The 27,564-nt window shown below is 37.2% G+C and overlaps 1 protein-coding gene across 3 annotated transcripts in view; it reads right to left on the bottom strand.

Annotated features, from left to right (window-relative positions):
- LOC139140750 (gamma-aminobutyric acid type B receptor subunit 2-like) overlaps positions 1-27,564 on the bottom strand; it is a 74,161-nt gene that overhangs the window by 7,627 nt on the left and 38,970 nt on the right. For all 3 annotated transcript variants that reach the window (XM_070710146.1, XM_070710144.1, XM_070710145.1), the window contains exons 2-13: positions 14,837-14,974; positions 14,395-14,565; positions 12,100-12,201; positions 10,056-10,121; positions 9,647-9,838; positions 8,169-8,396; positions 6,564-6,624; positions 5,647-5,727; positions 4,563-4,713; positions 2,773-2,905; positions 2,345-2,452; positions 960-1,082 (exon numbers count right to left, since the gene is read on the bottom strand). In XM_070710146.1, the coding sequence (XP_070566247.1) occupies positions 960-1,082; positions 2,345-2,452; positions 2,773-2,905; positions 4,563-4,713; positions 5,647-5,727; positions 6,564-6,624; positions 8,169-8,396; positions 9,647-9,838; positions 10,056-10,121; positions 12,100-12,201; positions 14,395-14,565; positions 14,837-14,974 (1,554 nt within the window). The remainder of the gene's footprint in view (positions 1-959; positions 1,083-2,344; positions 2,453-2,772; positions 2,906-4,562; positions 4,714-5,646; positions 5,728-6,563; positions 6,625-8,168; positions 8,397-9,646; positions 9,839-10,055; positions 10,122-12,099; positions 12,202-14,394; positions 14,566-14,836; positions 14,975-27,564) is intronic.

The following is a 27,564-nucleotide window of genomic DNA, read 5'->3' as shown; positions in this document are numbered from 1 at the left end:
GAACCAGTCGGCTAAATCTCCACTCCCAAAAAAGAGTGGTTCAATAGCCGGCTAAGTTGTTACATTTTTCTGACTGAGACCTTTCAACACGTTGTAGAGTTCGTGAAGCACTCACGCACGCATGCTCACTATCATACATCGCACATACACACTTTATCGAAGCGAAGAAACGAATTTCATCGCTTTAACTGGGCGAACGATAACCTCGGGGACAATTCTGTCCACCAGCAGTGTTACCGACCCAGGATAGAAAATACGGATAGTTTTCAATCGGATTCGAACCCACAACATACGGCATCTGTCGCCTAGCTGAGAGGCCTGAGACAGAACCAGTCGGCTAACATACTCATACACATGATAATATGACATCAAATCGATTCCAGCAATCATTATCATTCAAGGCAAATAAATTACCAGGTCCAATAAACAGTAAAAACAAACACACAAAGAAACATAAGATCACTGACAAAATCGGTAGTACAATCTTGAACCACTATATAAGTGGTGGTACCAGGTGTCCGGAATGGGTAAGCGTACCCTGCTAGCATGCTACACCCGTCAAGATTGAACTAGTGTGACAAAGTTATTGTACGGTAATTCAGCTATCTGCTAAATTACTGTTCTGAGTCAAAGTCGGGAATACTGTCTTTCATCATCTGAGTGACAGATTTGCCATATTTAGATATAAGATCTCCATATCTACCATAGAACTTCTTAAAAGATCTAACCTACCTACATGATAAAAATCAATTATGAACATTCTGCAAAAAAAATAAAATTCAAATAAAGGAACGATGTCGTGTTTCTCAGTAATGTTTTTGTCAGAGGTTGAGTAAGAGTTTAACACCAATGGGAATGTTTGGTAATTCTGGAGGCAGTTGGATTTTATGAAGTCACGTGATTTGATCAGCGGTCAAACGTCAGCCGCAGTTTTTATAATACTCAAAGGATTCCGTCACCTGCTCGGGGCCTTCTACTTCCCTCCGTCTCTGCGGATCCTTGATTTGCCAAGTTGTTAGGAGTAAGACGTCTATAAGCAGTAAAACGCCGACTATGGCAAACAGTTTGTAGTCTCGAATGACCTGTGATTTAATTGAAAACGTCACATGGCAACAATGAGAGATTGCACCGAAACTGCGCAGGTGAATATACACGCAAAAAATCAATGAAAAAAAATTCTGAAGATAAAATTAAATGTTCCTCGTTAACTTTAATTTTTTACCTTGTATAATGTACACTGTGTTATTTAAATGCAAAGGTTACTTGTACACCGCAATCAGGAATATGACGTCATCAAGAGTGATATTTCCAGCCATCCAATTATATTGCATGGCCAATTCCAGTTAACCATACAACAAATAATTAATTTACTCTGAGTAATTCCCCCAATAAGCAAAGTTTTAACTGAAATCGTGCGTGCACCAACGCACTGTCACCCCATTTAGACAACAGTATTTTTTACACTGGATAACAAGTTTCAGAAAGGCACTCAAATTTTCCAGTCATTATGCAGCTAAATGTTAGCGGATGGAATGACGGGTACCTTCTGACCCGGATATATGCCAGGCTGTGTGAACCTTTCAAAATATTTAATCTAAACAGTCACGTATAGATTGAATGTGCAGATCACGCTAGCTATCACACGCGCACTTACACACGTGCATGGCAACAGACTAGAAGGTCCCAGCGTAGTTGTTTCAAATATATCGACGCAGGTTATGGGCTTATTGATATCAGTAGTAATTCAAAAATATCGAGGATAAAGTATCACTTGTACGAATTGAATTTTCGAAAATTTCGAAATTGCATAATGAAGTGGGCGAGGTGTTATTTCATTTCAGAGCAAAATGTCACTTAAAGTATAATTTTTTATGATAGAATCTCGTATATGGTCACTTGGGCAAGTCTTAAAGGAAAGGAGGCGCCATGACGTCATAATTTGTGGCGGCGCTGTTTTGACGACACTCCAGTGTAATATTAAAAGCAATGACTTTACTATCGTACGACTGTTCAACTGAGGCAAATGGCTCCTGGGTCTCCTTGAAGCGATGGAACGTGGATATGATAATGCCGAGTGTGATGATAGAAGCCAAGATTTGTGATAACGTGATCTTCTAGGTTTACCCTGACAGGCGCATGTGGAAAATACCAGTGACATAACAGATGTTTTTAATCTCAGTCGTTGAGAAAATGAAGGTTGGCCAAGTCATGATTAAATATGCCTTGTTACAATAGACTTGTGTAAGATTGTGTATTAATTTTATTGATTGAGATTTAATGTTTAGAAGCGTATAACGTAGATGGTTTTACAAAAATGCTGCAATCTTCATATAAGGTTACTTACTCGTTTCTTCATCTTGATGTTTGTAAATATACTGTGAACACGCCATGTTTTACTGAACATGGCTCCGAATGCAACCGTGAAACCTATTGTTAACACCCAGGCACGTAGCTGTCACAAACATGTAAGAAAAGAAGTTGGTTGGAAAATGTACAATACATGGGATATCAAAGGAATCATATCACACAATAACATTGCTTATTAGCCATAAGCTTTATCTACAGCACTAGTATTGGAAGTGGTTTTCGAAAACTGGCATTCTTGAAAATAGAATAATCTTTGTCACTGAGAGTTTTGAGGCGTATTTGCTTAAAACTATCCGTAACTACTGCATGTGCATATGTAAAGTTATATGTATACATACAATCACGTATGATTTGTAATTACTATGACTTGTAATCAATAGCTGTATTTTCACAAGGGATACTTACGGAACATATTAATTGGAACGTGTAATCTGTGAATTGTGGTCCATCAAGTCCAAGTAGGTATATGTAACAGTAGCAGAGTATCCCGCCGATGATGATTAAATTGTTCAAATATGGACTGGACATTTTGATGAATCTATGCGAAAAGATTGAATGACATTTCATTAATTCAAATAAAGTATATGAATTAGCGAGAGTCATGGATACGTATAGGTAAAAGTGTAGGCATTGCTTTTGAATGAGTGTGTCAATTCGAATTGAGTTTGTTTAGGTTAAGCTGCAGGGAATGACACTGTTTAGGCGAGAATATATCAGTAATAGTATGGTGCCACTACCCTCATCATCATAACCTAACTGTTGGAAACGGAATGTAAGACACCGACTTTGTCAAAGTGTCGGCGGGTAATAAGCTGTTACCCGCTTTCATATAAACATTGTCTGTGTATGGATGTGACCTCGTTAAATAAACGCTCCAGGTGTATGTATACGAGTGACCTTGTTAAGGAAGCTGCGGTTGTTTGGCAGCTATTCAATCAAAGACTATTTGTGTGCCGCGATCAAGTGAGTGAGGAGAATGTGCTTGCTGTAGGAATGATAATAAGCTATACCGTTTTAAGAAAAAAACAAATAACGTAATGAAGGAAGCGACCAATGAACGTTTCATTTAAATTGCATATGCAACTGACAACACAGCTAGAGAAGCAAGAAACTGTAGCCGTATCAAATCCAACCCTGCGACCCTGATGATGCAAAGTCTGTCATGATGTGACAAGCCTTGAACATAAACATTAGACGTGTGACATCCACCCTCCGGCAGTAACTCGATACCATCTGAGTAGTAACGACATGATGCGAGTCTTGGCGACGTCTTTGTCATTTGAGACACCGTTGAATCATCGGCTCCGGCAAACACTGCGCACTGCATGTCGAACAGGTCTCTGTAAACAAACTTTAACCAGCATCTACATCAAGGTCCTTTGATACTTAGCATCAGTGATGGTGGGAAGTATTCGTACTCAGACAAATACAAATGTTTCACCCGTCATGAGAGTGAAAAACTACTAGGGGAATTAGGTACTACATATAAGTACGGTGAATGCAGCAAACACGTTTTCGCATTTGCATGGTTCTATAGTACAGTTTACTAACCAGACAGTTCGCATAACCCTATATCCTTAAACCCCAGACCAACTATGTTCAGACTGCAAATGTCAATGGGCTAAACATCCTTATACCATTCAAGGGACTCTGTTTAGCTGATTGCGTTCGAGAACAGTAACCCATCGAAATTTACCTACCGAACGCTAACCCTAACAATGCCCCAACCCAAGTCCAAATCGGCAGTTGAGAAATACCCCTGTGGTATCATGTTCAGGGGTTACAGTTCGGATACTCATTTGAACAACACATTAAGTAGAATTCCTATCACTCGTATGTAGTTTGCTAGTTTCAAGGTAATGCAGGTTGCAATATTAAACAGTAATTACATTTAACCATCAATAACATAATGTAGCTATTAAAATTAAAAGTTTGATAAATACTGAAATGAATCCCACGATAAGTGCGTATAACAATTCTAGTCACTGACAAAGAAGACAAAGTCATTCTGATTTTGCCATTGACTTGTGACAGAACGTTTTGCAGCATTTAAACAAAATCAAAACTGTGTAGAATACAACCGAAGTTATATATCTGCATTACCTTGCGTGGCCTGGAGAGAAGACTTTGAGAAAGTATTCAAATCAGATAGAAAATTATGGCAATCATTGTCTACTGAACAACAATTCCCTCACCTGTGTTTTCGAAATCTCATGTTGAAGAAGAGAAACATGAAGGCCAGCATTATGCCAATGTAGCTGAAACAACCCATGATGACGTAGAGGATAAACGATACACCATGAGGTATACGGTTGACGATACGCTGGTCCAATGGCGGTAATCCATCTACATTATGCAAATGAATAATGAACATACCGAATGACGTCACAAAGGGGCAATAAACCAGATATATCACGGAGGAGGCAAAAAAAAAAACCATTCTACGCATGTTAAAGGGATACAGTCGTCGGAACTGCGCTCAAAGGTCGTATGGGACCCATACGACCAATGTGAACAGTGTATTCGAGGTACGATGGTGATTGATGAAAATTAAAACATGTCTGTCATAATCTACATCGTATAATTCAAATGTTGCAGCTATGATGATGAGGTGCATCAAGATATCGTGCATGAAATACAATGTTTGTAAACAAGAAACTCGTACAGGCGCAGCTCCGACGACGGTTTCCCTTTAATATAAACAGGCTAGAACACCAACTGATGCCATTGAATACAACAGTTGCTAATGCACATAGCATGATAAAGCTAAAAGTGAAGAATAAGAACGAAGTGGGCAGGATCAAAGTCTCACAATAAGATTGTCGTCGGATGATCTTCAACTGTTTGCAGTTTTTAATCACAAAAGTTGTATGTTCACAAAGTTATGTAATTAGTTTTTTACTCTTTGTAAGTCGTCGGTAACGATGTTCATCGTATGTTTACAAAATGTTTCTCTGTTGGTGACTTAAAAAATGGAGTCTAAATTGGAAAGATCTGACACATATTTGGACTGGATAAATGCTCATCTACTTCGAAGGCCTGTGACTGGCATTGATGTTTGTGACCGACATTGATGTTGATGAACATGTTTAAAAGTTCAAAATGTAATGAGACTTGTACTCTACTTTCACACATTGTGTGGAACTTTAATTTGAAATCAACAGCAAAATTGAAGAGTCTGCAAATTTTTACCTCAAAAAGAGCTATAAGGTAATATGAAATATAAAGCATGTGATGAACAAATGCTGGGCAAAAGTAAATGCATGCAATGGTATCCACCTGCCCAGTAGATTGTATCCGTATCCAGAAATGTGGCGTCGATGTAAGCGTGGTATTCACCGATTTTGTATATCACTCCATCTGAAACGAAGATATAACTAAATAAGGAATACTTTCTTAGATGTAATCCACTGACACATATTTTCTTTCTGAAATGATAGGCTTTCAAAGCTTACCTATCTATGAAATTATTTTTCTGGGACGCATCAAAACCCGAGGCGCCATTACTTCTCCACTGCTGTATTTCCATACCTGTATTTTTGCTATCATATCGATTTCCAGGGAGTGATGCAAATTTCCTAGCGCCATTTAATGAAACTACTGATTAAAATGACAGATCACAGCTTTTATGGAAACACACGATTGTCTCAACGATATTTTGTCTTTGTTTTTTTTTCAGAAATATACATTACATACACTGTGTAACACTGACGTCAGTACTCTTTGAAATAGTGTCTATTTGCAAGACATTACTATGTATTGAAATAACACATTCATACACAAAACACTTCAAAATCGTTTAGAATGTAATCATATTCACGCAAAGATAATATTCTAAAAAGGTGGTATCATTTTATCTCGACGAGATAAGCCTTAAATAGGAATCAATTGCATAAATTAGTACAGTCTTACAAACAACAATCTAATTAAACAAAAACGTAATACGCTTCATCCAGCTGAAACCCCGAAGAATTCGAATATTTAAAATGATACTGTTTGGTATACTGTGTTTAATCGAGAGATAAATATTACATCGATACGACATCAATGAATGTACATTCATAAAATTCTAATATCGTTATATTGGCGTTGTAAAATTTAAAAAAAATACGAGCATCATGATATAAAATGTAAACGCAGATAAAAAGCAAAATGCAATAAGTGTGCCTCATGATTTGAAGGCAGGTGTCTCTTACCCTGGAATTGCTCATACATTATCGTTCCAAGCCTGTCACCATCTTTGAACCTTACCGGGCCCTGAAAGAGATTTATGCCAAGGTGAATAATGTCCTAATTGATTAACTCAGACGTCGGAGAAGAAGGTGATTGCCTTCGGTCGAGTAGATTGCATGAATTTTGAATGTAAAGTACCGATGGAGAAGAGGTAGAGTCGAATAATGAATGGAAATAGCCACATAAATGATTAACAAGAGAAGAAATGGAGATACATTGCGGAGACGCACTGTGTATAATTATGTGTGATTGATTACGAATAATAAGGTGCGTACCTCTTGGGTAAAATCTAGAGGGGCTATTTTCCCTATCTCAGTACAAAGAATAAAGCCATTGCCATATACGGGTTTACCTGTCGGGAATGGCACTCTATATAAGCGGCAAAGTGATTGTTCACACAGGACAATCAGCAAACAATTCATCATATGAAGGCACAAATCACCTGAATGCCCAAGTAAACTAAAAATATTACCGGTTTACTGATATATATCACACAATTTCAGCATGAAATCCCTCTATATCATAAGTGCGACGTATTACCGAGAAACATAATAGTTAAAATTATATTTTAAACAGTGTCGGATCTATCACGAGCCTATTACGGAGGAGGAAGCTTGTCACGTTGGAGACTGCTAAAGTAGTCTGCTTGGTTAATGCCATAGTGAAATAAAGACAGAGTTGATTGGAAAGATCTATCTTTGACGATGGCATTTTCATCGCTGAAAAAGAGTGACTCCTGCACTCTTGCCTTTATCTATTGTGTCACGCGTCCCGCATATTCCACGGATCGAGGCATTGAGACAAATAAATAGAAGAAAATTGACATTTTTCGCATGAAAAGTTGTCAGTTGATTTGGTTCATCAATCGTCGATCGGTTAAGTCTATTTTGACATATTTAAAAGCACAGGAAACGCAAATGCACTAGGAAACAGAAAACAGCATTAGGTCACGCGTTTTAAGGAACTTTCAAGTGCGTGTATGTGTGTTTGTCTGTGTGTTTGAATTTGTTTGTCTATCCATGCAAAGTTTCCCGAAATCACAACCTCTTTGTATGTCTGTCTGTCCGTCCATCTGACGTCGCCTCGCAAAGTGGGTGCGCATACATGTTTCTAGTTTCTTAGAAACACCTTCATCCGTGAAACCATGAAAATGGGTACTCTGCTCATAAACCTGCGTCTGAAGAGGTTGAAATACTTGTAACCTGTTAGGGTTACATGTATGACAGTAACGATATCCTAGACCGTGTGAACATGAGTCTTTTTCCGGTCTGATTTTCATCCAGGTTTTTGCAAGAGTGTATTTTTAAGACACCATAAACATCCCACTATGTTATCTTTAAGTTCTTCGGGTACGATCATGGGTACCCGTAGTCCGGGATCTATCTGGCTCTTGATCTGGTTTCGCGATCTCGCCGTATCTTTTGCGTCGTTTGTAACTATTGACGGTACAAAATATCTACCGAATATGAGAGCCTGTTCTGGCAGGCAAGGTAATGTTTTGTCACCAACTCGTGATGAAACAACACCGTCCCCTCTGCGTCGATATAATCAAAGTATGTGTTACTTACGGTCACTCCTATGAAATCTGTTTCATTCATTGCTTCCATAATCATTGTAAAGACTTCTTCATTTCCATAATCAAATTCAACCAGCGCTGATTTATTGCTTCCTAGTTGTCTCAGCACGCTATCTAAAGCCAATGCTACCGCCCAAACACCATCGTAGGCATAACCATGCAACTTTGTATAGTTTTCGCCTTTCAATCGGTCGTACTCTTCCTCGTAGCGGGAAGCTGTCTAGAAGTTAAGACATACAAATACTTCAACTGTCAGCAGGTATCTGTTAGTAACTGTCCATTGAATGTACTTTTTGTCAAAGACTAAGTACTCATTGTGGATCAAAGACCCACGGGATGATTGATCTGATCTCTGTATTAGGGTAATATTGACGGATAAGACTGTCTTTCACTTAGGTATATGCTTTAAGGAGTTTTGACCAAAAACTATTGAGGTAATGTACCTTCAATCACTACATTCGCTCTGACCAGCAAACACTAAGGTAACGAAAAATTTCAATATTGGGAAAATCAGTTGAGTTAAGATCCTTATTTTCACAATCGTTGAAGTGTTCTTGTTTTGCCAACCTGTGGCTAGACTGACCAAAATACAAGATCAGTATCGCAAATATTCGTAAAGCATGCTGATTTGTATAAATTCAATATCCAAATGTAACTATTTGTCAATATTTACACATCTCCTCTCGGTGATGTGATTTCTAAACCGGCTGTAAATACCACTTTTATGCAGATGACTCAAGCATGTACATGGTTTTTCAAAGAGCACACTATGATGTTACAATCACAAATCTTGAAGCATGTATCTCCGATGTCAGAAACTGGATGTTTTTCTAACTTCCTGTGTCTAAATGATGACAAAACTGAATTTGTAACTTTTTATTCATGTAATGATGACAAAACCGAATTTGTAATTTTTTCTTCATGTGATGATCCCAAGGCGTAATCTACGTTCGGCAGAGCATTTCAAGTTGTGTTCGATCAGAGTGAGAACAAAGAAATATGGTGACAGAGCTTTCAGTGTCGCTGCTCCCAAATTGTGGAACGCTCTTCCGCTGAGCATCCGTTTATGTTCAAACTTTAATAGTTTTAAGCGTTTGCTAAAAACCTACCTTTTTAGACTTACATTTTTAAATTAGATTTTTAGGTTGTGTTTGATTTTAATTTTTAATATCTGAAATTTCAATTTTGTAGACATTTTTAAAATTGCTTTTGTTCATTTACTTTTTTAAAGTGTATTTTATGCGTCTCTGATCACTGTTTTTATGTGAATTTAGACGCTATAGAAATAAATTATTATTACTATGATTATTTATAACTAGTCACTTAATTACTTCATTAAGTATCAGACTTTTCGATGAAATAACTATGCATCAATAACTAAACCAGGATGAAGAGGTTTTATAATTCAACACTACCTAATAAGTCATTCTAATATTTCATCGTCCTTAGATATAATGACTTCGGACTTACCAAACCCGACACTGTGTCTTCGTTACTCGTACTCAGAGGTAAAATATCTGTTGTAAGATAACCTTGAATAGCTTTCAGGAAATCGTCCATTCTGCAGAAGTCAGGAATCTCGGTGTTATTCCACCAATTTTCAGGATACCCTCCGGAAAGGATCCAGACATATTTATTACCCACTAGATCTTTTCTATGAGCCTGAAGAAAGTTATCGGAAGAAAAGATGTAAAGATTCCTTTATGAAATATTTGAAGAATGAGATTTAATATTGATATCACAAACAGATGATAGTTTGTGCAAGAATTGCCTCAATTTTTCATCAGTGGCAGTAAATCATACTGTGGGTTTCGATTGGCGAGCACAAAATTTTTGATGGTCAATTGAAGGATGAACGATAATCATGATTCATACATACCCAACAAAACACTTTTCCGGCTATAGCTTCTTCAAAATAACCGATAATGATTCTTGCCCCTGAATCCTGGTCGAAAAGAAAACGTGTAAGTCGTTTAGGTGATAATTATGTTACCTTCGCGGAGTCACAACATGTCCATGAAAGATGTCGAGAATTTTCCAAAGTTTGCCGACGAAGAACTATCCCTTATTGCTTTAAGTTGCGATGGCCTCCCCGAACCTACTGTTATACACATACAAACATCACATTTTCATAAAATTCGTTTTCAGTTAACTGTCCAAAGAAAGGTCCAAAGTTTTTGTGTTGGCAGGTCAGAGCCAGGCACGAGATCATCCAACCTCATTACAACTTTTAATTTAAAACTAATTGTTGCTCTAGTAGCATTTATTGTCAAGTACTTCATCCTAACTAAGTACAATAACAAGTGCGGCTAATTGCTCCACCGAGGTCATATTAAGAGTGTTCATAACAAGATTCACTAATTACGACGTACTTACAGTAACTGTGATCCACATTTACTGTCCAAATGTTGGAAATACACGCTTTATTTCTTACAGACTTAATTAGTAAAGCAACGATATTCAGATTAATTTTAAAGTCGCTAATAAAAACACTCAGAGCTATAACATCAAGGAATTGATACTAGTAATTACAGATTCTTTGTCTATTCCTCATAGATTTATATCATTCTGATGTTTATATCACCCATCCTGCCTTTCCAGCAATACATGTTTATCACACTCCTAATGGGTATCTTTTTATGTTGAAACAGGTGTCAACAAAGACATACAGTGTTTTGGGTCTTATGCAGGACAAAACTTCACGACATTATTAGTTTCTTAACTAAGCACAATATTTAGTCCACTTTTGGTCAGAGTGAGATAATTATAAGAACTGCAATTCGATATAACAGATAACATTCGCTGAATTCAAACCTGTCCACTTCTACAAGAAAATCCCATCCTCTGAGCTCCTTTCTGGACTATTCACTTTTTAACTCCTGACTTTTATCTCCCTGTCAATGATGTCTCCACATTAAGTCGTCTGATCTCTGTAAACTTTGCAGTCATTACTGTCAAAAGAGATTCGCTTTGCGTCCCATTCCTCGGTATCTCCCTTTTCAATTACTTCGCTGAAGTAATTACGAGAGTCTACATGTTTAAGTAACCATACTAAATCCCACGGGTATTTTAATAACGCGTAATCAAGGCTCTTAAGCTATATATCCTTTAGTGGCTGGTTAGGTAGTCTTTGAAACCAGTTTGTACATATCATTACAGCGGCAACCTCAAAGAGACCTTTTATCGGCAACATGTATTTAAATATATGTAATATCTTGAAGCGAGACTGGCAGTTATGACGAAATGCGCATTAAGAGTGTGGCGTTACTGAAAACGACTTACACCTTAATGTTGCGTTTTTTAGCATTAAAACGTAACGACCGCACAAAATTACACATATAAAAATTGTATACTCTAGGGTTGAAGACTACGTATTTGTACGGTAGTGTTAGACGATTCAGTTCATTTGCACGTAGAAATGTGATGAACCGTGTTCATATTTTGTGATTGTTTTTGAAAATGTCCTAAAAGACTCATAAAAAACTTGTTTCGAAAACTGTATGAAAGAGTGGCGCCATCCAGTTTGATTTCAAGATAAAACGGCAAGATTATTTTTGTTTTTACAAAAGAAAATGTGAAAAAGATGCTGACTCAACGGTTTTTCCAAGGCCTCTTAATAAAAACAATATTGTTAATATTCATGCTAGGTGAGCAACCAACTTGCTTTTCAATATATCTGAAATTATTCGCGGTAGAACATTTGAGAAATCTAAGTTTGAAGTAAACAACAAGGCTTAGGTCCTAATTCATTTATATGAAAGTATTTTCAGATATATAAACAAAGCGAACGATATATTTCTATACGATTAATTTCAAAACGTAAGACGAGAACACGTTCCTCATTTCTTGTCGTTTCACTGTTACCGATAACACGGTCAATTTTAAAGACAAGATAATACTCTCGCGTTGATGTAGTCACCCACCTTAACGTCTTGGACAGCGTTCTCGGGGTCTTCAGCGAAACTTGCAACTTTGACGAGTTCCTTGTCAGCTGTTTCCAAGAGACTCGACATCTTGTTATGAGCCTGTGGAAGTAATTGAAAAAAAACAAGTCGAATTGAAAACCACTGCGACCAATTGCGTTACACTAAGTCGTATGGCGAACATTTGGCCGTTTTATCTGATTACCAACGCCCCCGTGCAATCGTAGCCTTATTTCCCCGAGAAATAAAGAACGTTATTTTCCAAGAAATAAAGACAAGGATGTAAGTATTAGGGTATGCTGTTGTTCAATTTGGGCACCTTTTATGCTATAATTAAGTAAAATGATTTACCTCAAACTTTTTTTTTTCAACAACCATTTCGCTGTATATATAGGATGAGTGTCGAATATAACTTATAGGTACTTATACCCTGGTTTCGAGTTTGTTAGACAGAGCATTTGAAACTAAAATATTATTTCTTCACAAGTTCTGTCAATGTACCGGTGGACGTATTTCGTTCTTGACTATTAACATGTTTAACATATGCTTTGCAAGCCCATTGACTTCTCAATATACTTAAATAAAAAAGAAAAAGCATTGTCAGCATAAGGATATCTTTGTCCCTTTCATTTTGCATTCAGGATATCAGTGTTACTCTTATTGTGTACTTAATAAAATATATTTCATCGACTATGTTGTGACTTTGAAATTAATGTCTCGGGTCTTTGCAAGTTTCGATTTCAAAATGAAAGAAAGACAGCAATGACGAAAAGCCTTTGATCTCAATTAAAATGACTTTCTTGAGAAACTAAAGAACGTACGCATTGGTGATTGCATAATTGTGGAATAATCTGAAGTTTGCGTGTGTTCTTTTTTGAATAACTGATTGTGATACCCAGGCAAGGAAATTAATCTTTTTTGATTTGTCAATCGATTGAAAAATTCAAGTGCGTAATATTTATTGGAGATGGTTGATCTTTTCACGTTGGTAAATAGTCATGCGTAAAACTTTAGTTTAGATATAAATAGATATCTGAAATACTGAAGACATCGATGAGAGTAGACAGAAAACAACGGTACTGAACTGTGATCGAGCCAGAAAAAAACTGTAAATCAAACTGTAGGCAAGCAAGAACGCACTTAACGGTTGGAACCAAAGGCACTGTGCATATCAACAAATGGATGAGTCACGAAAACATCAGGAGGCTTGGCAGATACAGATATTGCAAACGGAAACAAAGATACGTTCGGTGTTGACGAGATCGTCAATCTTCCGACGAGAAGCAATAAAGAATATTCATGAAATCATCCTAGGATTTACCCTTGTGAGTAATTTGTTCATTTCTCCGGGAAACCATTAATCCAGGCATGCGTATTCAAGATTCTAATCCTGCTTCTCGTTCAGTCGATGAGATCACGTCATAGAAAAGTGACGGTCTACCCAGTAACTAATATTATGACGACATGTAGCAAATAGAAATAACATGCCTTGCAAGCGATGATAACGTGTTGAGCAACTGAGGGTGCCATGTCTAGTAGCAGACTATATCATACATGGCAAGTGGTAATACCACGCCACGAAACCGATGACACCATACCCGACGATTGATGATGTCATACCTAACGACATAAGAACCCGACAAATGATGAAATTATACCTCTCTACAGATGGTATTCCATCAGAAAAGTTATAACCTCAAAATTTGAAACCAATGATATCACATGTTCCAAGTACACACTTTTTATACTGTTGACCTAAGTTACCGAATCAATCAGCAACAATCCAGCTACTTCCACATCTCCGCAAAGTTTCAGGGATAATTAAATGATCACAGTCGACAGACATGCGTGGTGAATCTGTCAACCGCCCTATAGTTCATAGCAGCTAACTACCAGTTTGACCGCGGATTGAAAATAAATTTCATTGAAAACTTTTACAGCTATTCACAACAAGACTCTTGCACTCATAAGAGATCCACTTCAGCCACACATGCCCACTCATGCTTTACTCGTACATTCATCCTCTAAGTACATCATCTAAAGTGGCCGTCCCTTTTCACATGTTGATTCTAATCTGCAAGCTAGGAAGTCGAAACCTTCTATTTTGAAGAAAATTCCAAACCCATCTGTCACCAGACCACAGTGTAAATAGCCATCAAGCGTTATAGAGAAATTAATTAGTTCCAGATTTAGCGTCATATTAACTTTTACTTATTGATTAATTGATAACCCCGCTGACAATATGATAACCTAAGGAAATTATTGACTTAAGTGAAACATGCAACGTATACTCACAATGGAAAAATTTGGTGTGTCTTGATGGATTGTAGCAACACGTGTCCAGTTGAAATGATCAAGTAACTTCAGCTTTGCGGGATTGAAGTCGGCTTCTGATGGGACTGTGCGGAAAAATGTTGGGTACTTCTCCCTCTCTGATAAAAATGGTTCCGTATTTGCATACGACATCTTAATAGGAAACAAGCGAGGATTAGAATAATGTTTCAGGGACACATAGATCACTTGGTATGTTAAAATCACTAGAAATTGTCCATAAAAGCTGTGTGCATACACAGTAGAATAAATTTGTTGCGAAATATGCTTCGTCTTGTTACGAACATTGATATTCGATGTCTTCGTTCCTTTACACACATATAACAGTAAAAAGCTGGATATTTCCTAATCAGACAGTATTATTACTTAAGCAGCCTTTGACCTCACAGAGTACCGAGTATCTTACCTGTATTAACTTCCATGACATTACAGCTTCCGCTAGTGGAGCAGTGACGTTGGAACAGATGCCCCCAAACAACATCAGCTTAGGTGGCCCTTGATCGATCGCTTCAAAGAATGCCTTCGTCCCTTCTGCCATTTCACACTGTAGACGAAAGAAATTAAAACTTAAGTCGACCCTATAAGAGACTTTTGGTTATCAAAATGTAACCGATCGAGCGCTGAAAGCTTTGATATGACTCATTCTCTCTGTAGAGTATTGTAATGGCAAAACACTAAAATGAGGTTCGGTTACTTCCTATACGTAATGAACTAGTATTGGTCAGGTGTCATTGCATATTGAGTTTATCTTCTAAATCGACCCATTGCATTTCATATTAAATCCACGTGATGTCGCCAGTTTCCGTCACTGGAGAGAAATTCAAGCACCATGTTCCCTCATCTTTTACGGATGCATTGAAAATTTCATTCCGTAAGTATCCTGTTAGTAATGTCACCATAGAACTTCGATGCGAATATTTCAATACTTCGTCCTTCATCAAACACTTAACTTTGCAGATTGAAGTTTTATAATTTGCAAAATTCGCAAAAACTGTTAAGAATTGATTTTGCTTTAATGTCGAAAGTCGAAACATTTCTTCTCCTTCTTCTTCTTCTTCCGCATATTGGATAGACGTACAGAAGAAGGGCTCCTACTTGTTTTGTTTTTCTACCTGTGAAAGTGCCATCCTTCGTCAATTGTCATCAGTTTATGTTGTGAGTAGTGTTAAGTTTCTTTGGGTCTTGTCTCCGGTCCGGTTTCATCTTCGATTAGGTGGATTTCCTTCGATTTTATTTTTTGTCATTTGTTAACCCGTGGTCGGCAATATGGCAGCCCGGGAGGACAAGCCATTTCGGAATCTGACACGCAAGCATGCTGTCAGGTGTACTAATATTGAAGGTGTCCCTGTTGAAAGCTATGTTGAAGAGATTGCAAGAAAGTCGGAAGTGAAAATGTTATTGCTGCATCTAGAATGAATAAGTCCGTGGTTGTGTTCTTAGCAACACTCGGTAATGTTGAAAGTATTGTTGAGTCCAAGTTTGCTTTTTTTGATGAATTAGTCGATGTGGAACACATGGTGAAACCGGCCTCAAAATTAATTCTGTCAAATGTTCCTCCGTTCATTCCTGATGAAGTTTTGGAGGAACATTTATGGAAACTTGGTAGAGTTGTTGGTCACCTAAGAGCAATCCCTCTTGGTTGTAAAAATGCTTCGCTGAAGCATGTGAAGTCGTTTAGACGACAAGTTCATGTTTTGTTACACAATGAGAACATCAGTGGTGTAATTCAAATCAAATATGATGATCGTTTTTATTCCGTTTACGTTTCTATTGATGAACTGCGTTGTTTTCATTGTGGACTAAAAGGTCATATCCGTAAACGTTGTCCAAACTATAGATCTTCAGAAACAACGATAATGACACTGAAATGTTCAAAAAGACAATAATGGTGTGGATGAAAACTCAGGTTTAATGGATGTTGTTGAAAGTGAAGCAAATGCAAATGAAGGTGTCAATCAGCATATCAATACTACAGAAATTAACACCTCAACTTCAAGTAACGCCTCAACGTCAACTCGCTTTGTCGAAACAATGAGGCACAATCAGAGTCCGCTCACAAAGTCACATCTGTTGATGAAAATTCTGTTGATCAAAGACCTCTCACCAGTAAAAACAGTCAACCCACTGACGCTCAAAAGAAAGACAAAATGTTAACGTCCATGCCGATGAAGACAGGGTACGAACCCCTGCTTCGCCTTCGTATTCTCCGCTCCCCTCTACTCCCGTTTTATCATTCGACCCCCCTTCTTCGTCATCATCTTCACTTATTGAGTCTCAATCACTTGAGTTTCCCGAGACTCCTTTTTCAGATATCAATGTTAATGAGTCTCAGGATTTGTTTATTTCTCAGTCACAGTCTCCAAGAAAAGCTTCTCAAAATCAGCTTATTTGGTCAGGAGTGAAAACATCAAACTCCTTCGATGTTCTCAGCGAAATGTCTGATCATGACAATGAGTCTGTTGCGTCTGAAATGTCTGACTTATCAGAATTTCAAGAAAAGCTACAAATCAAGCCGTCTAATTTGCTTGAGTTTTTAGAAGACATTAAAGGCTCTAAAAATATGATAGAAAAATGTAAAGATTACTGCTCAGATTTTAAGGTTCTCATAAAGTCATTTGCTAACTTACGCAGGTCAGATATTGTCACTAGTCAACAAAAAGTTCGTATCCATAAACTTGTGGCAAAGTTACAACAACATGTTAGACAATGTAAAAGCTTGGCTATTACGAAACATGGGAAGTAAAATCGTTCTTGTTTTTGCTTGTCTAGTGATGGCAAGTTTCATTTCTTGGAACGTAAATGGTTGCCGTGATTCTTTGAAACGGTATAACATTTTGTCTTCGTTGAAGTCCAATCATTTTGCTGATTTTTATTTTTTACAAGAAACCCATTCTACAGTGGCTAATCAGGCGCAGTGGCAAGTAGTTTGGCGCGCGCCTATTTATTTCTCACATGGTACTAGTAATTCTGCTGGGGTTGCAGTGCTGTTTCCACGAAACAAAAATATTGATGTTGTTTCTGTAAAAAGTGTCGTCCAGGGTCGTCTACTTCATTTGCATATTAAAATGGATGACACTTCCTTTCATTTGCTTAATATTTATGCTCCTTCAAGTGGAGATGATCGTTGTATTTTCTTTGAAAGTCTTCGTAAATTTCTCCTTGATTTTGATCTTGATAATGAAAATATTGTCATAGGGGGCGACTTTAATTGTACTCTTGTTCCTGATTTAGATAGGTCGTCTCATATTGAACCACATTTAAAGTCTTCGCAAGTTTTTTCTTCTCTTGTTCATCGCTGTAAGCTTTCTGATGCCTGGCGTTGTTTTCATAAGCAGGCTCAAAATTTTACGTGGCAGAGAGGAGAGCAAAAAAGTCGCATTGATACTTTCTTCATCAACAAGAGGTTGACTTCGAAAATTAAATCTGTGTCTATTGACTCTCCTACTGATTTATCTGATCACTCTCTTGTTTCTCTTGTTTTAACTATGAATTCGAGTGTCAACAAAAATCCAGTTTGGTGTCTCAATACCAGTCTTCTTAACGATGAAAATTACTGTACTTTAATTAAGGAATTCTGGCAAGGTTGGCGTAATGAGAAGGATAGGTTTTCTTCTCTTCAGTCTTGGTGGGATATAGGAAAACAAAAGATTAAAGAATTGAGTCAGCAGTACAGCGCTGAACGAGTTCATCACTTTAAACGTTCAAAACAAAAGCTTATTGAGGAAATTCGTACTTTGGAAACATTGATTCATACTCAGCCTTCTCTGGAAACAAGATATCATCAGCAAAAAGACCTGTTAGACAGTTTTCAGAAACTTGACACCAGAGGTGCAGTTATTCGTTCTCGTTTTCAACAGCTCAATGATTCTGATACTAATTCACAGTTTTTCTTTTCTCTTGAAAAATACAAAGGCTGTCGTAAATCAATTACTCATCTCCAACGTGAAGATCATACAATAACTGAAAATCAGAGAGAAATTCGTCAACTTACTCGTCAGTTTTATCAAAACCTGTTTACTGCTGAGCCTGTTTCGCCCGAAGCACAAAATACTTTGCTTCATGATCTCCTCAATTACCTGCTGACAAAGTTACGCAACTTGATGAACCCATTAGTCTTGACGAGTACCTTTGCACTCAAGAACATTGCGAATGGTAAAACACCTGGTTTGATGGCATTCCTTGTGAATTTTATAAAAAATTCTGGTCTCTATTGGGGAACGATTTTCACCAGGTTTTTCAAAAGTCAATTTCCGATGGCCTTCTTCCAACGTCCTGTCGTAGAGCTGTTATCACACTCCTTCCGAAACAAGGTGATAACTCCCTTCTTAAGAACTGGAGACCTATCAGTTTGCTTTGCTCTGATTATAAAATTTTCACTAAAGCTTTATCGCTTCGCTTAAAGCAGGTTTTGCAAGATATCATTCATGTAGATCAAAGTTATACTGTTCCAGGCAGACAGATTTTTGACAATATTCATTTAATTAGGGATTGCATTCATTTTCATAATGACATGAATCTTTCTTCGGTATTCTTTCTTTAGATCAGGAAAAAGCTTTTGATCGTGTCAGTCATCATTATCTTTTTCAAACTCTGCATGCGTTCGGGTTTGGTGAAAATTTCATCAATTTTATTAAACTTCTGTATACTCAAACTGATAGTCTTGTTCGTGTTAACAGTTCCCTTACTGCTCCAGTTCAGTTTTCACGTGGTATAAGGCAAGGTTGCTCATTATCGGGGCAGCTGTATGCAATTGTTATTGAACCTCTTTTACACAGAATAAGACAAGACGACAGTATTCAAGGTGTTATGATTCCAAATTCAAGTGATCGTAAATGTAAACTTTCAGCTTATGCTGATGACGTTAATACTCTTGTAACTTGTGATACTGATTTTTTGAGGTTTAAATATTGGTTTTCTGTCTATGAGCATGCCAGTAATGCAAAAATTAACTATCGTAAGTCCCAAGGTCTTTGGGTCGGCTCATGGCGTGGGCGTGCTGATCATCCGCTTGAAATTCTTTGGAATAGTATAGGTCTCAAAGTCCTTGGTACTTATTTAGGTAACAGTAACGAGTATTTTTCAAAAAACTGGAGTGAGTGTGTTACAAAGATTGACAATAAGTTATCTTGGTGGAATAGATATGCTCCTGCTATGTCATTCCAAGGCCGTGTTATCGTTATTAATCAACTTGCTGCTACTAAACTCTTTCACCGTTTAATTTGCCTCTGTCCTCCTGCTTTTATCATTGATGAAATTCAGCACAAATTTCTTGATTTCTTCTGGCAAGGAAAACATTGGTTGCCAAGTCGTACAATTTTTGCTCCATTGAAGTTAGGAGGGCAAAATCTCATCGATCTCTCTTCACGTGTGAAAGCTTTCAGATTAAATTATCTTCAAAGATACTTGTATTCAGGTCTGGATCATCCTTCATTTCTGTTGCTGATTTTTATTTTCGGAATGTTGGTAATCTCAAGTACACCTCTCAACTTTTTACAGTGAATTATCAGTCTGTTCCAGATTATCTTCCTAATTTTTATCTTGAACTTTTGAGAGTCTGGAAGTCATGTATTTTCCTGAGAAAAGGTGGACCCCTTTCAATCAAAGATATCTTCCATGAAGCCCTTTTTTCAACGATTGTGTTAGTTTTACAAACCCTCTTGATAGTACTCTTGTTAATCACTTTATCAATGCTGGCATTACAAAAGTTGGAGATCTTTTTGACCCTTTCCAAAAATCTTGGCGCTCCCCAAGCCATTTTAAAAACATTGTTTCTATTCATTCGGATAGAATTTTAACAAATACTGTCAAGACGTTGGTCGACTCTATTCCCTGTGATTGGAAAAACAAAATCCAAAGTTATTTTGAAGAGGAAGTTGATTTGGATGACGTTCATTCTTGTCATCGTCCTTCGTACTCTTTCGAACTTATTTGTAAAGGCACTGATGACCATATTATTTTGAATTGTCCCTTGTATAAATTTGAAAAGGGTAGCATATATAAATTCTTGATTATGTCAAATTTTCATAGGAACAATAAACGTCAAGATACAGTTTGGAGAGATCTGCTTTCACTTACGGAAAATATCAAACCTTTTTTCACTTCTTGTTATCTCAGTCCAATTCCAAAAAAAAGAAGGAGATCTTCAATGGCGTCTTCTCCACGGTGCGTACGCAACTGGCTCGTTTATGTTCCATTCTGGCTATAGCTCATCCTCTGATTGTATTTTCTGTAGTGCCAGAGATGACCTTTTACACATATTTTTAAAATGCCCTCGTCTTTCTCCCTTGTTCATTCTCCTTCGTAAACTCTGTCACCTTTTTCTTGGTCAGGAATGCAAGATTTTATTCTGGTGGTTTGTTTTAGGCCCACCCTTTGATAAATCATACATGGACAAGAATACTTTTGCGCTTTTAAATTTCCTTTTTACGACAGCTAAAATTGCAATTCATGTAACAAGACGAAATGCAATTAATGGTCATGATCCCTCAATCAGTAATACGCTTGTTTCTGTTTTTAAAAGGCGAGTTTGTGCTCGCATTTTAGAAGAATATAATTACTTCACGCTCAATTCAAACATAAGTGCTTTCAAAAACATTTGGTGTATTAATAACGTCATTGCTTCTGTAGACATTGATGGAACTTTTACTATTGATTCAATTTTGTTGTAAAGAAAATGCTTTCACCTCTAAGCACACTTTCCCTTTTGCCATATCCTATCTCGTCCTGGGCACCGTACTCCTCACGGAATGGAAGGGGGTGGTCAGTTGGGAGGATTCTTCGTAAGCATGTACATGCCAACGAAAAGTTTTCTCAATATACCCCTTCTCATTGGCGGTTAGGTGGCTTTTTTCTGCAAGATGTAAGGTGTTCCTGTCCTATTTCCTCGCAAATTTCTGTCACTTTTTCTTGTTTCGGATGTTTGTTTCGCTTTCTCCTATTCAGTGGAGATTTTTCATGCACCTCGCATCTTGCCTTTTGTCATTAACAAAATTGTGCTTTTTTTCAGATTTAATTGGTTTCCTTCCCCATGTTGCAAGTGATATAGCTACCTGTTTGCCTTTTCACCAGTTCTCTCCGTCTCGCTCCAGCATCAGTATCATAGCCATTTTGCAGTTTTTTGCTGATTTTTTACAGTCCAATTTTGTTTAGCGTTTTCAGTAATTGACCATCATTTGCTATAAAGCATTTGTCAGATTTCATTTTTGCTTTTTGTCTCAAAATTTGAATTGTTTTGATATGTACTTGTCTGTACAGGAGACTATTTTTAGTAATAAACGTTTATTTGAAAAATCAAAAATCTTCTTCTTCTTCTTCTTCTTCTTCTTCTTCGTCGTCGTCGTCATCATCATCATCATCATCATCATCATCATCATCATTATCATCATCATTATCATCATCATCATCATCATCATCATCATCATCATCATCATCATCATCATCTATTTTGATGAAGGCATATCAAGTGCAAGCCATTAGTACATGCAATATTCTTAGGACATATAGACAAAATTACCGATGCACAAAAGTTTATTAGCTTATTTATTCTGCTTTAAAGTAATAGGATACATGAAGGCTGCATTCACGACTGGAAGATTTGCGATTGAAATCTCAATTCGTATTAGATTCCCCCCCCCCGCACCCTAAAAGACCATTTCAGTCTCACCCCTCTATATGATAAAAAATGTTCAAATATCCCTCCACTATTATATGGCCAAATATTAAGCCAAGAAATTAAACTAAAATTTTGTTATCTTTTTACAGTATTTTTACTCTTTGTATCATCTTCAATCCCTTGGTTTACACCCTATCAAGTTGAAATATTCAATGTTCAGCTTGCCAACACAGCCTGTGTATGTGTACTGACAACTGAATTTCAGGCCGGACTCGTATTCTGTAATCAAGAATACTATATACATATACAGGGCTTTGTTAACAAGTTGAATATGGTGTGTTTCAGCATACTGTAAGGCGGGAGGCTTTGCAGTTGATATTGAATAGAATTTTAAATAACATTATCAATATTTGCAACTTCTGTCCCCTAATAAGGTCTACTTGTTTTTCTTATGAGAATGCGATGGCATTCCTACTATTTTAGATTTTTTTTGAAACAAAAGTCAAGAAATGCCATAAAATGATTCCAGAAGTTTTTAAATTTGTTATTGAATTATCTACTATACGGTCGAATCTGACAATGTAAAAACAGTGCATTATATGTTTTCAGATCGCACCCTATACCCAGTGCAAACTGTTCAAATCCTCCTCTGCTACCCCCGTACCTTTAAAATCCCCCTTGAATTTCTCCAGCCCCCAACCACCCACCCATTATTTTTGAATGCAGCCTAAGAGGTCGGTGAAACAATTGAGGCATGCTGTTTTTACTCATATAATTCGAGAATTTTACATTTAGGTTCATTTCTTTGGTCTTTATCTCGCAATGTATATTGCCCGTAACAAATCATTTACCTTGAAAACGAGGTCTGAACATTGCGTCACAATTGTCTGGATGTGGATGTTTTATTTCAGGGCCTTGCAAATATTGAGTATTGAAGTTAGTGTTGGTTGTTCCCTCACAATTTTGAATGACAACTGTAAGTTTGACCTGTGTCAGTTTAAGTAGTTAGTTGATCTTAATAGTGTATAGCACATCTTCTATTTTGAGCATAAGGATGGGAGACGCTTTTAAGGCACGGTAATGTAAGACTTCAGATGACACTTTCAAAACCATTTTTTGCCTACGTGTTTGCCAGTTTATTGTAACTGGCGCAGTGTTATCAGGTCGCCATTTCATTTCAGTTATTGACTTACTGTGTGTCGTTCTTGCTGGTGCGGATTTTGAAGGACTTATAAAATGGAGATAGCTGAAAAGATGTATATCATATGCTTTATTCGTCGTGGTAGCCATGGCAATACAGACGTCACTCCGCGTCTCCAAGATCTTGCTTTCGAAATTCGGTTTGGGCCCAGATTTTATGTTTGATTTTAAGATTAGCTTACGTATCGTTATTCATCGCTCTTAATGGCCACTTATATACATTTATACATAAACATCCCATTCATTCTATTTAAAAATCAATACTTAGAAAGCTATTTTTGATCATTGTAATTTATCAATTCTCTTAAAACAACATATGAATCATTACCTTGATTAAGTTATGGAGCTAAGACTTTAATGGAGGACATCTAAGAAAGTCAGAATAATTCGCCTGATAATAGGAAGTGCGGGCACAAGCTATCTAACCATAAGACAGATAAAACGACTTAAACCTTGATTTGCCAGATGTATAACAAAGTCTATTCCTGGCATTTATCCAACAAATGTGTGTACGACATGGCTGGCTAACTGATATTTTCTATAGAGAGGAGTGGGTTCTTGTCTCGCATGGAGCCCATGCATACTTCTATCCAAACGATTGGCAGAAGAAGGCGCAAACTGACCTCTACGAATTGAAATGATTGTAAGAGTACCGCAAAGATGAGGTGCCATTCCTCAGAGTGTGGGCTAAAAGCAAAGATGTATCGATGCATTTAAAATTCGTGATCACTTTAAGTTCAAATTATACAGTCTCATCTTGGATGAACATGTTACAGGAGGCTGGATTGATGTCACATGAAAAGTATCACCTTTGTCGATATTTAAGTTACTCAATCACCGCAACTTTTAATACATCCAAATGGTGAAAAAGGTTGACGACGATAGTTTTTCATAGAGTGTCGGTAACGCTCGACAGTAATGGCAGTACACCTGTTTTGCATGGCCAACCTGGTGAAAATCAGTGAATGGTTACTGTGAATAATGATCACATTCCTTCAACACGGAGACAATAAACACTGTTCCTCTGAAGTTTGGAGTTGTTATGTTTTTCTCCCTAGACTTGAGTCATGGTGCTAATGCTTTATGTAGACCCATCGATCCTACATCACACCTCCCTAAAGCAATAAAAGTCTGCATTTTCAGTATTATGAGTCATACTTCTGAACTCTACCCAGTCATGCAAGGAAAAATCAAGCATCTGCCTTTATCGTCTTCATTTGGACTGACAAATTGTCTTCGCGACACAAATTACAATGGAGCAAGGTGAAATCGAGAATGAACATACTCTCTCTACAAAGATTTCATATATGTTTTGAACTCACCACGCCAAGAGCCCATGGCTTGAAATATCATATTAGTATGGTTTCAGAATATTGACTACATATTGCTTAACTCATTCGAAAGAAAAAATCACAAGATCATTCAGTAATTCGTATTCACAAAGCGTGCAATATTCCAGGAAGAAAATGTAAATGAGGTCGCATATTGGCATATTTCAAAGATCTCGGTATACGTCACGTTCCACAGCACAAGTAACGCCGGTATTAAAATTCTACCCAGATAATAGTGGTTGCATTGTCGTTTGCCTGATGGCCAAATTGCTACCCAATCGGTGAGATGAGGAAACAATTTGACGATTTGGGTCGCCATGCTCGAATAAATGTCTTGTCGTCATTTTACAAAACTACCAGTACAAAGTTACTGTTTTGGTTCGAAGTTCTCTTGGGAGCCTCTTAAAGCAACATAATCTTTTATGCGGAAATTTGTCACTCGGTTTTGGGAAAATGAACTATTAGGAATTATTGTTTAAATACATGTAGCATTCACTTTTTCTGGTCAAAAGGTAACAGTTTACATTTCTTATCGGTTGATACTTCCTGTTCTTTCTGTGTTTCTTCTGTTTGTCGTCGACGTTCAAAATGAAAGATTGACAAAGCAGAATCCTTCTTTTAATCACCACCATATGAAATATTCTTCGATCGTCCATCGTTTCCCGTCAGCCACTTGTAATAAATCGAAAGATCAAACACACACCTTGCATAATTGATGAATAAACAAATAGTATATACGTAAGAATCCTAGAAGTACTTCAGTTAAAGATTTCATCATATATTTTAGTTATTCATGTAAATACGAACATCTACAAAGGTAGTAACTGCTGAACCGAAGAAGATAAGTTTGTCACAGATGAGTACAATATTTCAGTAAATGACTCGATTGACTGTTTGATACATCACAACCTGTTTATAAGCTGGAATTTCTTCGGATTATAGACAGAATACGCACAGTAATGCTAAAATTTAACTTTAACTGCAACAATCAATAATTGCCAACATGTCGGTTCGGTATGCAATAGATTATTTCTTGTACATTGACTTCTTTGTTATATACTCTTGTTAAAGGCCTAAGGGTAACAGGTACGACCTTTGCTTTCACATACGGTGACGGCCAGGGATGGCTACATATGGTCATAATATTAGGATCCACAACTGTGACCAAAACCACAAGCACGTCTTAAAGTAGCTTAACGCTCACAGAAGACAGTTTTGTATTCGGTTCAAGGATGAACCAATAGATTTTGGAGAGATTGTTATAATAAAATCGAGTTTCGCGTGCAACGATTTGGAATATTTTGCAAATTGCTGACTTTTATTGATTTTTTACCGAGGATTGCACGAATTTGCAGATTTTAGTCTTGTGAATCTTTTTTGCTCGACAGGTAAAAAAGTCGCCAAAATAGTTGTAATGGGTTTGCTCTGCATAGTTTCTAAATTCAACCACTGCTTCTAATAGATTGCCCCCTTACCGATATCAGTTCGACTATTTCTGTGTGAGTTGAACCGCTGATTAAACCTCTCACTTCACAGGAAACAGACCACAAACCCAAGTCATGACTTATTTGTCGTTTCAACGTCACGTTTATCCATCTACTCCCTTATTACAGGCCGTTTGCTTGTCTGAACATGTGATCAAGGACAAGTCAAAATAATCAAGATCATCCCACTTATGAACTGAAAGGGGTACCTTTTTTGATAATTGAATGTATTCGGTAGAAAGATTTCCAATGTTATCGTTGCTGCTTATCTCAAATCGTTCCGTGAAACAGCTATTTTTGCTCTAAAAGCTTAAAATAAATACTTGTAATTTACTACATGATGTTGAAGACTGCTCCTGAATGTAATGCCGTTGAGCAAACTCTCCGTCCATTATTTCAAAGTTACCTTCCTGTTGTGTCAACAAGACGACCTTTCATGGGATTATTTCACTCTCTGCATCCCTGCCACTATATCGTCAATGTCTCACTTTCTCTTAAGAATGAATCCCCTTTCCTTAATGTTGCGTTTTCAGGAAGCACGTCAGAGGCGCTATTAGGAATGATACCCATTGTGTACTGATGGCGATGTGTAACGCATATCTCTTAATCCCAGGACGTGAGTTTAGCACTTGGGAACCATTTCCATCAGCGAACAGATAAGAACGCATAGAAACTGGTCTTGTTGAATCACGTTAAAGAAACGCCGACAAATATTAAATGTGCAAAGTAATTTTTGTTCAGCAATGTCGAAATATTCTAAAATATTATGATAACTCTTGAACTTTCCTGATATAAATTGAATCGCTGGGATTTCATAAATTGCTTATCTATAATCTGTGTTCCACAGCTAATACAATAATTCTTTTTGACGACCAATCCTTGCCTGCTGTCGCAGTGAGAGTGGATTAAATTTATGACTTGTGCAGTGACCGTTTTGATCTTAGAAAATTACGTTGTAATAGGACAGGAGAGTCGGCCATTCCCTTGTTGCTGGATTTTTTTCGAATTGGAGTTCACGACATTAACCGTTGCTATATCCGTTCTACGGAAAAGCTGGCGATTTACGCATTCAAGCGGTCACTTTGTCCAGAAAGTGTCTGAAAGGGTACTCTTGTTTTGGAATATATGTCGTTTGGATCCATTGCAAAAAAATTAAACAAACAAACAAACAAACAAACCCAAAAACAAAAAAACAAAAAAAACAAAAGCAAACAAAAAACAAACCAAACCCTCCCCAAAAAACTAAACTAATGAGTCCAAATGACTTAGTTGGGGCAGTGTATTGCACACACTTTGAAAACTGTACAACGATAAGGCCATGGCCACAGACACGTTAAAACACACGTTACGTGGCTAGTCGGTAACATTGTGGAGAGGGTTATAAAATTACCCGATACAAATGGCGGGTGTGACAATGAGGTAGTGGGTGTGCCACGTACCTTCTGAATGTTCTATCTAAAGTGAGACAGTTAACAAAAGAGAAAAAATGAATCAAAAGTTTAAATCA

This window comes from Ptychodera flava, chromosome 9 (assembly GCF_041260155.1).
Source record: "Ptychodera flava strain L36383 chromosome 9, AS_Pfla_20210202, whole genome shotgun sequence".
In the NCBI taxonomy this organism is placed as follows: domain Eukaryota; kingdom Metazoa; phylum Hemichordata; class Enteropneusta; family Ptychoderidae; genus Ptychodera; species Ptychodera flava.
The sequence above is the reverse complement of the archived record's forward strand: the minus strand, read 5'-3'. Positions and strand labels throughout refer to the sequence as shown.